Here is a 12,412-nt window from a genome sequence, read left to right as displayed (position 1 = left end):
TTATCTTCTATATTGATGACTTGATTATCTTTATCAATACCATGAAGATGATGGATTGATTGAAGGCAAAGTTAAAAAAAAGAATATGAGATAAGTGATTTAGAAGAGCTTCACTATTATTTAAGAATGGAGTCCTTTGGTCCTAGAACCATGTGTATAAAAGTCAAAGAGTGGAAGTTGTCTTCTAGGATAGAAACTACTACCTATAAGTATTGGCTATTAGAAATAAGACACATCTTATTTCATATTCTCTTTGTGCGCAACCTTATTGATGCTAAGAATTGTAACTTCATAGTGTTTGTTCTTCAATAATAAGTGGTGTCTGTAAAGGTAAATATATACATATATAGTTTTACTTCTACTAATCTCTACCAAGTTATGGCATCAGTTTGCATCCTATGGACAGAACTTCTGAGAAGTTATAACTGAATAGGGTTTAACTTAACATTATATAATCATGTTGATTCCATCTTTTTCTCATAATTTTACAAACATCATGACCTAATAAAGGTAATATTATATGTACATATATACACATTTATGTTTAAAGTTTGTATATAAAAATTAATTTAATTATTTTATGTGTTTGTATATATATATAGATATATATATATATATATATATATATATGTGTTGCTACAATTTGCAACCTATAATGTGCCATTAAAAGTTTATGAAGTTAAAGAGTTGGAATAGTAAATGTTATATATTTGGTATAATTTACAGACTAATTTATTAAAATGATGTGAAGTGGTACAGACTTTTGTCTATACTTTTACATTCTAACCAGGTCACGCAGGTTTGACGTGCAGATTGACTCGACGGTCGGAGGTGAACCAACAGAAATCAGGCGAACTGCAGGGGTCTAGCCTTGATGCAGCTACAGTTAATAAAACTTTACAATTGGCGAATGGTATGCCTAAATGATTACTTGCCAAAGCATTATCTTTCACGAAGTAGGTCTTTTCGGGACAGCCCTAGATTTGGAGCAAGGGTACAGTAGTGGTGTTCAGATTTGAGGATAATTTGGCGGAGAAGGGATATTTTGAAGGTTTTAATAGGTGGTTCTCATATCAAGCAGACTGCTTCAGTTGCTCGGTGTGTCGAATCATGGGTAGCGAACTTAGAAGGCTACTCAGTTAAGGATAAGAACTTCGACAGCAAGCGCATCCCGAAAACGAAACCTACCGTCTAGAGGAATCTGTACTGATCAGGTTGGTGCAAGTAATGGACAGAATTCGATAGACAAGCTATGGCAATCAGCCGCACCAGGAATCAGGATGTAGTGATGAACAAACTCTTGAGTTGAAACTAGAACTGCAGGTGAAAGATCCAGGAGGCTATTTTACTTCAACCCACCTTGAATCGAAGTTGCTGTCTAGACCTAATGTCTACAATGAGGTTTTCATTTTAAAAAATCTGAATCCTAAGCGATTGCCTAGAAATCTCCCGCTTCGCTACCATTACCTACATCAGACCGATGTACCACATTATTCTACAAGCCATGAGGCCACAATCATTCAACATCGAACAAAATTTTCGGGAGAGTTAAATGAATCTGTACAGGATCACGAAGACTAGAGAACTTATCGCAGACAGCCCTGGACACCGCCAGAGCATGAGACTATCTCTTGCCGGTGTGCTTTACAGCGCTCTTGGGGCCCTTTTTCGGCTTCAACACGGTGTACGCAGGACGTTGATGCCCAGACTTATCTCTCCCCACTTCCTCCATGTGGCCAAAGCAATCAATGCAGACAGACTTGAAGAAATCTTCAATGAGATCGATGTAGAACGGCGAATTAAGCTTCATGTAACCCGCAATGAACTGCTCAACGTCCATGTTGAGATTCGGCACGTCCACTCCTTCCAGCATCATGCGCGCCACCTCGTTCTGGAACGACGTCACAGCGTCATTGTTGGGGCAAATGATGCTCCGCAGTCTCTGCAGCTCATCCGCAGACAATTTCACCTCATTGTGAAACTCCCTTGTCCCGGGTGGCAGTCCAGCCACTCTGAGTCCCTTCCGGTTACCATATTTTCCCAAGAGGACGGCCACTTTGCCTGCCATCAAGGCCTGGTCAGAACCATCCATGAAGGTATGGAAGTATGACGACATGACATTGTCCTTGCGAGTCAACTTCTTTGTCGTCGGTTGTGGATAGCTTTCTGGATCAGGCTTCTTCTCCTTGCGCCCGCACCGTGAGCATGAAAACTCGACGCTCTTCGGTGTCTCAAGCGGACTCACCTGCTTCTCTGGTGGTTGGGCCTCTTCCAATGTAGCTTCATTGACGTCAGGTGTCTGGTTGGGAGGATCTTCACTTAGTGGAGAGTCTGTTATGTTCGCATCCGATAGTTGCTGGTGTGGTAGAGAGGGCGGGGTAAGATCGTGAGGTGGTGTGGCCTGTAGCTCAGGAAGGTGGAGGTCATGATGTGGCCGGGTGACGTTATGAGGGGGCGTTGTTTGAAGGACGGGAAGGTGGAGATGGTGATGGTTCTTGCTTCGGGTTCGGTGGTGACCTCTCAATCGGTCCAACACCGACGCCGTATCATCGGTTTCAGTGCACCACTCTTGCGAATCTGTGCTGACGCTGTAGTCTTGATCCAAGTCGGACTCTGATACCGTGTCATCTGTCCATCCGTAAAAGTGAGAACATGAGTTATATGTGCATTGGCAGGGAATCATGTATCTTAAACATGCACAAATTACTGGAACTTATAAGAAGTGGGAGGACGAATCAAATGCAGCCGTGCGAGTACCTTCAGGGTGCATGTGTAGTTCCAAATCGTCACATTGAGACGAAGAAATCGACACGGTGTCGTCGATGTCGGGACCTTCCCCACTCTCCTCCAACGACAAATAGCCGATGTCAAGCTCCCCAAACCTATCCGAAAGCCCACTCGCATCACTCTCCCAGTCCTGCACGAAGCTGGATTGCATGCTCGTTCGAGGCACAATGGCAAAGCTGCTCGCGTCGTCGTCGTATGTACTCGACTTGAGCGTGGACCCTCGGTAGGAAACATCAAACGGGGAGCAGAAACTGCCATTCATATTCATCATAGACATCATCGTCGTCTCGGAGACGTTCGTTTCTGTCACATTGAGGCTGATCTCGGAGACCGTATCTAAAGACGATTCGGCAGCCAGCACGGTTGCATTTGAGGGCGTGTCGACAACACTTCCTCGAACATGATGATCCTCATGGTTGAGATTATCTGTCACAGCTATGACATTCGTCCCGCGAGTTGTGAGATTGGAATCCCTGCAAATGGACTCCCGCTGCAAACCCTTCTCGACCTCTCCTTGTGAGGTGCCATAAGTGAGAAGCCTCAACCGCGTCAGCAAGCCTATTCGTTTCCTCCTCGGCTCCGCGGGCTCTTCGGCTGGTTCTGGCAACCCCTGCGGAACTTTTTGCGCTGGTGGTTGGTTTTCTTTCAAATGCAAAGACTCCACACTCAGAGGAGACTCCAACACAAGATAGATATCATCTAGGAGATTTGAGTTCAGCTCCTCAGAATGATCTGAAGTGGGAGTAGGTCGCACGGACGATCTGCGCATAGAAGCAATCGACGTGCGTTGGCTCTCACATAACGGGGAGCAGCACTGGTGAGTCAAGTTCTTGCACGACTTGAAGGGGTTTCGAAAGAGGTAGGATTTTCCCCCCGCCTGAGAAGAACCTGCTGCCTTGCTTGCGGCAGTGGACTCTACAACGGCTTGTTGCTGAAATACAAGCTGCGCTCTCTTCTCACACATGGGACACATCTTGCCGGCAGGGTGCAAATGGGACGTCTACTTCAAATCGACCCTCATCAGGGATCCCTGCTCACTTCCATCCTCCCCCCTAATCCCGAACTCCCCTTCCACATGCACTTCGGCCATGGCTTACCCATTGCAAATGTCCCTGAACATCCCGAAGCCACACGTGAGGCAGGACTTCAGTCAACGGCAATTTCCCTTCAAGCTTCCCATAGTTAACACCAATTGCATGTCCTCTTCATTACCTACGCATTTTAGGCCCATGTTCTCGCGGTCCGCAGGCGGCAGACCTTACCCCGATACCCACCACGGGAAGAAAAGTAGCCACTCGGCCCCGCGAAAAAGCTGAAGTATTACAAAGAGGGTTGCAGTCCGTCACGCTTCTAGCTCGCTGCAGACCACGTCTGTCAACTAATCATGCCGTAAAAATGCATTAAAGGTTGCTCTAAACTGAACCACATTGAAATGCTTGACATGCTAAAACAGTACCCAGGTCTTCAATTTGCTACGGGCTAGTGTCAAATTCACAACTGCGCAACAAAGTGAACATTCACAAACGAATATTTGCACTACCTCACAAGAGCGGAGTCAATCCTCAAGGAATGGCATAAAGTGATTACAGATACTTACCTCACAACGTGTAGACTAGACTCGGATCGCAGCTGGCATGGAACTACCTGGCAGTCACAATGCTACCCGACCATGTTGCGATAGATCCCTTCCCGACAAAGATTTCTCATCAGAGCAAGTCCATTCAACTGCTCCACCCCTTACTGTCATTCCTCTACACACCCAGATTCCAGGTAGCACTTAGCAAAAACATCAAAACTACTGCAGTGCCCTCCTATAGATTCAAGCTCCTGCAAATCAGCTAGATCTACTCCACCAAACGGCTCCAACCTCCCACGCTCCTGAGAATCAGGCTTTCCTTCGTCTCCTCCAGGATCTAACTTGAAAGCTCCCTATTCGATTCTGCATCGATCGGGGTCTGCACATCGAAGACTCATGTGTCCTGAGCAGCTCCACCAGGTCGAACAAACAGAAAACCGGTTTGAGCATGAGAGGGTGAAGGGATCAATAGAGTTGGAGAGCGGAGTGACGAGCGAGCACCGAGCTGACACGAGGAAGGCGGCGCAGCATGAGCGCCGAAGACCACATGTTAGCTTTGACACTCTGGCCCTTTTGCTCAGAGCCTGGAAAATGGCCAGAGATGTATCCTGGAATAAAATTAATACCAAAATTTCCAGCTCTAATGGGGATTTAAGGTTTTGACCTTATAGAATAAGGTATACTACCCTATAATGTAGCCTAGCAATCGCCCGTGTTGCATCGCTGTGTTCGTGGGGCGTTGAGAAAGAGTTGCAACAGGTTGGTTTCGAATCTGGTTGATTTCCTACTGTCTGGTTGTCTGTGCTGTTCGGTGATCACGGTAAGGACATCGTCTTTTCCTTTTGGTAAATTCCCTCACTATATTTAATACCGTAATCAATCTGGAAGCTTCGATGTCGTCGAGGCATTTTCCCGGTGATGGAATCCGAACAAACCCCTTTCGAAATTCAAACGTTCGTCCGTTTTCTTCTTTCCATATTCGGCACAACGAAAGCATCGGCCCAAATCATTTTCCACACGGCAGGAGAAACACATCCCTAGCTAGAGACGGTTGGGAGCGCACGGTGCAATCCGATGCATCGGGATGCGTGCAATACTCAGTAATGTCGCTCCCCCAACACCAATTATGCAAATCTGAGATCAGGATCTGTGCTTTTGCTATTTTTTTTCCACCAAGCAATGGATTGGGCTCATTCAAGTCTCCTGTAATAGGGTTTGAAATTCAAAAACCCAAGTCCATTAGATTCATAACGACAGCCTTTTACCTGGCTTCGGTTGGTGGCATTGCTCGCCTCAACAGGTACACAGCCACCGTAGCACCCGCATGGCTTGGCACCCACCTGGACAATAAGTGTGAGGAGAGTCCAAATGCGTGGGCTGTTGCACGAGCTGGCCTCTTAACACACACCTCCACTTATAAGATCATGCACAGCAGCACCCAGTTTCTCAGACTACAGGGGAAAGATTACACAAGCGCCACCACCACCACAGCCACCACCTGGCGGTACACAACCTCGACGCCGATACAACACAATGCAATACGTTAGCTGCAATGACAACTGCAAGCTTCAGAGTACGAGCGCCGTGGAAAAATATCAGCCTGGTTTTGTTAAGGACAGCAGCCTTAAAACATGAGCAGCATCCAAAGCTCCCCTCACTAATGATAGTATTGTACACGAAGTTGATGATGTGCGGGGCAGTTACAGTAGCAAGAGGAGGAGGAGAAGGACGAAGAAGAATACAGTCTTGGACGACGTCTGCAAGTGAAGAGTTTGTATAATTGTTGATGAAATGGTGAGAAATTAATGAGTGACTAAGTGAATGACTGAATAGGTGGGTAGATGGATGGTTTTAAGAGTTGTTTGGTGGCAAAAGTTATGTCCCCATCCAACACTTGCATGAGTTTGTTGTGTTATTGTTATTGTTTTTATTTCCTTTTGATCTTACTTTTGTTTTATTTTTTTGTTGTTGATTGTTTGTACTGTGGTTTGTGAGGTATATACTTGGAGTACATAAATTCCTTCTAGAGAATACATGTGGCATTATTTTGTTGCAAATGTCCTCCCTCAACCTTGGGCAACAATTTGGCTATTGCAATCCCCACAACATGGCTTCCCCAAGGTCCTGGATAAATGGACATCCCCTTTTACAAGAATTGCAGGGAATGACCTTCCAAATTGCCAAAGGATTGGACTTTCATTAATACTTTCTTTTTGACACCTCTGTAGTTTTCTTTCAAATTCTAAAGCCAAAAGTGGTCTACATGGAATAATTGTGGCAAATCATTTTGAGTGAGTTATGAACAGATGATTAAACAAATAAATAACTTTGTAGCATTCTTTGAAAATACATTTGAAATTATTCTCTTATTTGCACATCTCCAATGTAGTTTAATAATTGCACATATGACAGTGGTTTACAATCCTCCTTATCTAACCAACTTTCACTTTGGTTTATTAAAAACACAGTTTCACTACACTATGCACAGACTCTCTTTCCCTCCCTATCTATACCTTTCCCTAAATCACCCATACATGCACTTTCATTCCCACTCTTTTTCTCTCTCACACACAAATATATGTACATTTTACTATTCTTATTATTTTCTTAATTTTATTCATTTCTTTTGTCACTACCACTCCCAGTCTGTTCTCTCCCACACACATACACATTAATATTCTCTTCTTCATACACATATTATTCATTTTCCCATTTCTTTGCCCTTATTACAAATGGTGGTGTTGTTGTTGTTGTTGCTGCTGTTATTTATTCATTTATTAATTTACTTTTACACACATTTTATCATTCACAACAACAGACAATCTTTCTCACACATGCAATCTTTGTATTTCTTCTTTACATACTCTCTTTTCCCTTCTCTTCTATCTTCAGTTCCTGCAGTCTGTCTTCACCTGTACACACATGCTCATCCACTTCTATTTCTTTGCACTTACACCCTTGCACAATCCTTCACATTTATCTCCCCCCCCCCACACACACACACACTAACAATCACTCACCTGCAATAACAAAGCAAAGCAATAAACCATACATCACCATCAGCAAGCTCAACAATACAACCACTGCAATGTGTACAATTTCCATGGCTTGAAACCCCACACCACCAAATTAACATAAAAAGAAGAACAGAGCACCAGTTGATTGCCCTAATTAACACAAAAAATTACATTTTATTGTGACCAAGGACAGAATACCCACCTTTTCTCACTAGGCACACACACACTCAGCCTGCACTGTCAATGATGGAGATCACATCCCCATGGATTCAGACATTTCCTTGTTCCAGATCCTTCCATTGTACCAGCCCTGGCTTCAATGCATCCCCCACCCATCTCACTGATGCCAACTAACAGTCCTGGCAATAACAACAAAATACATTAAGCTGGGTCTTTGCTCTTTCAGGCATGCACACAATGATAAGTGCATCAGAGTGAATGGAAGTCAGGAATCTGGTTAGTGTTGCAATTTTGGATTGTAGAACAAAAGTGAACTGTTTCCAAAAGTTTGTAGGGGTTTTGGGTGTCTCTTTGTAAGGGAGGTTCATGTGAAGGTAAGAAGGAAAAAAAGGGGGGCTATGAGACCTTTCCACAGATGGGGCGCCTCAGCCAAGTGGAGGGCAGCTTTTATTTTTCTGCCATCCGCCAATGGGATGGCATCAGAAAGGGATTATTTTTGAGGAAATAGGGTTTTTTCAGAGAAGAGATGATGAGGCTAATTTCGTACAGAGGGGAGGCTTTGCAGAGCTGGACGTCCACGTGGATGTCCACCTGGACAGGCGACGTGGCCAGGTCGCGAAACTGTGGGGAAAGTAAAGGAGAATTCAAACTCAAACGGCCAGAGTCTTGTGATTGGAAATGGGCCCTGAAAGGGAGGCTGTTTCATTCCCTGGTTTGGGAAGGAGGAGGCATCATCCAAATAAAAGCTTGATGAATGTTTTGCATGATCATCCACCGAGGTGGCAGCATCTTGAAAGCTCTCTTGGCTTTTTGTCTTGTGTCTTGGTCCCATGTTCATAATATTCAGACTAAGAAATAGACTATTTGTTGATTTCAATGTGAGAATTAATGTAGTAGCACAAGTAATTAGCAAGATAGAGGGGTTTTTTATTTTTATTTTTAACTTGACTAGTGGTTATCCGAAAATGTATGAGAGACTCTGCTATGTAAGCATAATGACACAGATATTATTTCTCATTGATTGTCTCTATCAGATTAAGTTTTTTCCTTTGAAAAGGTTGAATACTACATTTTTGGGCTCATGTGAATATCTAGTTTTAAACTTTCATGTATATTATAGTGCTTGCAAACTTACATTTTTTTTAATATTTTTTTCAGTTTAGAATATTGTTGGAAGTTTGGGGTATTTTGGAGCAAAGATACTATAGTACATATTGTTAATTTTTGAATTTTTGTAGCTAAGTCATGAAATAACTCCAAAACATTATAAATGGGAAATTTTTAGAGATCATGAAATATCATAAAATGACTAATTTTTTTTGTTGAGACTCCACATCAATTTTAATGTACAACTACATTCCAACAACCATTTGATGACTATGTATGAATCTAACTTTGTCATTGCCAGAGTATATAGAATATTCAAATAAATATTCATGTTCATATTCAATGAAAGTTTGGTAGCATAGAAGAGTTCCAACCAAACTTGTCCATTGATTAACATCTCAAATAATCAAATAAATTGCTGTTGACGTAGTTCCCTAAGAACATTTAGTTGAACTACTACCACATGATCTACAGTACACAAAAACTGAACCAAATCTATTACATTCAGATAGTGAAAAAACCATAGGTCTAGAAAAAAAAATATTCAATCTTTCACCACAAGAAAGAAAGAACAATGTGAGGTTTCACAGTACGAGAAACAGTAGAGAAACCAATCAAATTTCCATCAGATATACCAACGTTCAAAATAAAATCAGAAAAATGCTTACAAAAATACTGTTGCATAAAAAATAAACATAATAAAAACCCTACTCAAATTTACTAAAATTATATTATTTGACCTCATGCCAAGTAAAAACATCAATAAATATTGATCATAATAAATATAAATGAACAATTAGGGTAGTCACCATGAGCTAATCACTATGTCGATGGACATATTTGTGTGCCAAAACATGATACACTATGTCGATGGACATATTTGTGTGCCAAAACATGATACACTATGTCGATGGACATATTTGTGTGCCAAAACATTGGCGCTTAAAATGCTTTCTAAAGAAAATTATGTGGATACATTTCGAAACCTGGGATGTACAAGTGTGGATGGGAAGAGAGCTCTGCACAGTTTTGTTCTATTTCTTGTTGCCGAATACCAGAGGAGGTTTAAGTTTGAGGTGAAATCAACTAGTTCCAGCATTCGGAGATCATGTCTCAATACAGTACTGTGTAACTGTAAGTCTTTTGTCACCTCACGAAATACTATTAAACAGCTGTGCAGGTGGGAACGGAAAAAGAAAAAGAAAATCAGGTCCTAATAATGCAAATTGACATGATAACTTTCAACTGTAATTGTTCTTCTTTTTGACTCAGCTACAAAGAAAGAAGCCTATGATGCTGTCATCGGCTCATGATGCGGAGAGTTATGTGTAAACTCCAAACTAGGATTGTGGCAACCCATGACAGATGGAACTGACTGGAAGCCATAACTGCTCCTCTCCCAAGTTTTTTGATGCTCTTCAAGGTATGTTGCTTTCCAATCCGAGTTGCTGTTTACAGCTTCGGCTTCAAAACGAAGACGTTCGGGTTTGTTTGGAATCAGTTGTCAGTTCGGAAGGCAACCTCCGTCCGATCACACTCGTCATTAAACACACTAATACCCCATTTGACGAGTAGAAGTATTGTGCTGAGCAGATGAACTTCAAAGCTAGAAGGTACTTCGCACAACCCAGTTCGCCAAAATGTGGTATGGGCATTCTCAACTAGTTCAGAAACACTTAAAATATCCTCAAGTTGCACACACACACACACACGTGTAAATGTACAAGTAAAGTTTCCTCTATACTCGCTGAAGATAAACAATCTCATTACAGAGGCGAATTCACAGGACAAACACAGAGAGAATGAGATTCTATGAGTTTGCACATAGAAAAGACTCTTTACACACATTTATGCTGAATAGTATACAGCAAGGTGAAATAGGAAACCATCGCTGACCAACGTTGATTGCTTACTCGTTCTGACTTTCTGCTTCCAACAGCTTCAAACTCTAGACCGCCACAGAAGTAGCAGCTGCGTGTATCTTACCGTCTGAGTGTTTGAACCTAAATCAAAACTGCCAAGTATGGTTTCGCATACACACATTCTTGTCCATCCTCACGATGCTCTAAGGACCCGGTCACATGATCTATTCAACCAACCACTTAGTTGGGTGGTGAGCGGCCACATCCACAATAGAGACCATTCTGACACGACCTCAACATAAAAGCTCTGACCAGTAATTTTTTTGTGGAACTGTCTAAGGATTCTAAAGCTTTTGCCACCAGCTTTCTCTTCGTACTTCAAGAGGGTATTTTGAGATTCACTTGGGGTCAGAGATGGCTGTCATCAAAGCTGTCAAAATAGCATCACCTTAGCAAATGAGTCAGATTGTCGGGTCCTTCAAGGTCTCTAGGTATCAAAGTGGAAGTCTCGGTCGCTGTCGCTAATCCAGCTGCAAAGCCCCCTGTTGCTGAGTATGGCTGTTGTTCCGCGGTGCAAAATCTAGTTGCAACGCTTCTTGACAACTCCACACTTCCCTTGAAATCAATGCAACTCCTGCTTGAGAATTCCATGCTGCTCCTATTGAAGAAATCAAACCGGCTCATGTGAACTGATCATATTCTGAATTTTGAGTCATCAAGTTTTTGTGTCCCCAGTGCCATGAAGCCTGTGGTGTCTGATAAAGACGCAAGTATTCTGTTAAGTTTCTTTAGTTTTCTTTAACTTGAGTTCCATTCTGCTTTGATGGTGCTATTTTCTCCAATTATGGGTGCCAATTTGTTGTATACCTTTTATTACTCTAGCAGCTTCGTGAGAGCATACATATTGCATGTTACATCTTTACAAAACCATGCCACCAAGTATCTTCCTTAACTGTGGCATAATTTATATCAAAATATCACTCTAATTATCGTCTATTTATTCTAAATTTGAAACAAAGTCTGTTAGTACTAAGTTTAATAAACCAATTTTAGTGTGACAAAGGGAAAAAAAGTGAAATTATGTTTTTTTATTTAATACTTTTGTTTCACAGATGAATATTAGCAGAGAGAATGATTTGTAGGTAGATTATCTATGAGATGGACAACCAAAACATTAGATTTGTATTTGGTGAAGTTCAATTGAATTACCAAAGATATATATAGCTTAAATATTGGCTGAACTATATGAACAATTGTATTTTCATATCTGGTGTATTTATCATATATTTAATAAATAAACATTCTCTATATGCCACCTGATTATATATATAATTCAAGTTGCAAGATTTAAAAAATTCCAACTCTGTAAAGAACTTATTCTTGTCTAATATTTAACACTTTCTTTAACCTAAATTTATTCTAATTTGATATCCTATTCTTTGTTTAAATAAATAAATAAAATCATAATACGGTATTCCTACTGCCACAACCTGCTATCTACCACAAGACACCCACATCCTTTGTTAATGCAAAATAAATAAATAAATAAATAAATATATATATATATATACATATACATACATAATTTAATACTTTTTAAATATCTATGTATAATTATTCTCAAAACCTTTATTATATATATATATATATATATATATATGAAGATTAATAAAAAATTAATTAAAAAATTAAAATTAAAGAAATATGGTGAGTTGTGGTGGTAGTAACAAAAATTGTGATAGCATTAGCAATACCCTTAAAATCCACTATATATATATATATATACTCAATTGACAAAATATAATTTTAATCTAAAATTACATCTATAATTTATTTCTATGAAGAATTAATGATATGAAATATTCTAATATATTATATTATTT

The 12,412-nt window shown here is 40.8% G+C and overlaps 1 protein-coding gene across 4 annotated transcripts; it reads right to left on the bottom strand.

Annotated features, from left to right (window-relative positions):
* Positions 1–1,099: 1,099 nt before the first annotated feature.
* LOC112279480 (uncharacterized) lies at positions 1,100–6,007 on the bottom strand. 4 transcript variants are annotated; one of them, XM_024513959.3, is made up of 4 exons: positions 4,385–6,007; positions 4,000–4,165; positions 2,758–3,899; positions 1,100–2,628 (listed from the first exon to the last, which is right to left on the bottom strand). In XM_024513959.3, exons 3-4 carry the CDS (start codon positions 3,758–3,760, stop codon positions 1,625–1,627), a joined length of 2,007 nt encoding a protein of 668 aa, XP_024369727.1. In that variant the 5' UTR covers positions 3,761–3,899; positions 4,000–4,165; positions 4,385–6,007; the 3' UTR covers positions 1,100–1,624. The 4 variants fall into 4 exon arrangements, with proteins under 4 accessions (XP_024369727.1, XP_090104859.1, XP_090104860.1 ...); XM_090248733.1 differs by having other exon boundaries at positions 4,050–4,165; XM_090248734.1 differs by having other exon boundaries at positions 4,050–4,158.
* Between the last annotated feature and the right edge of the window lie 6,405 nt (positions 6,008–12,412).

Source organism: Physcomitrium patens, chromosome 3, assembly GCF_059467195.1.
Source record: "Physcomitrium patens ecotype Gransden chromosome 3, ASM5946719v1, whole genome shotgun sequence".
NCBI lineage: Eukaryota > Viridiplantae > Streptophyta > Bryopsida > Funariales > Funariaceae > Physcomitrium > Physcomitrium patens.
This window is presented reverse-complemented; position numbering and strand designations above follow the sequence as displayed.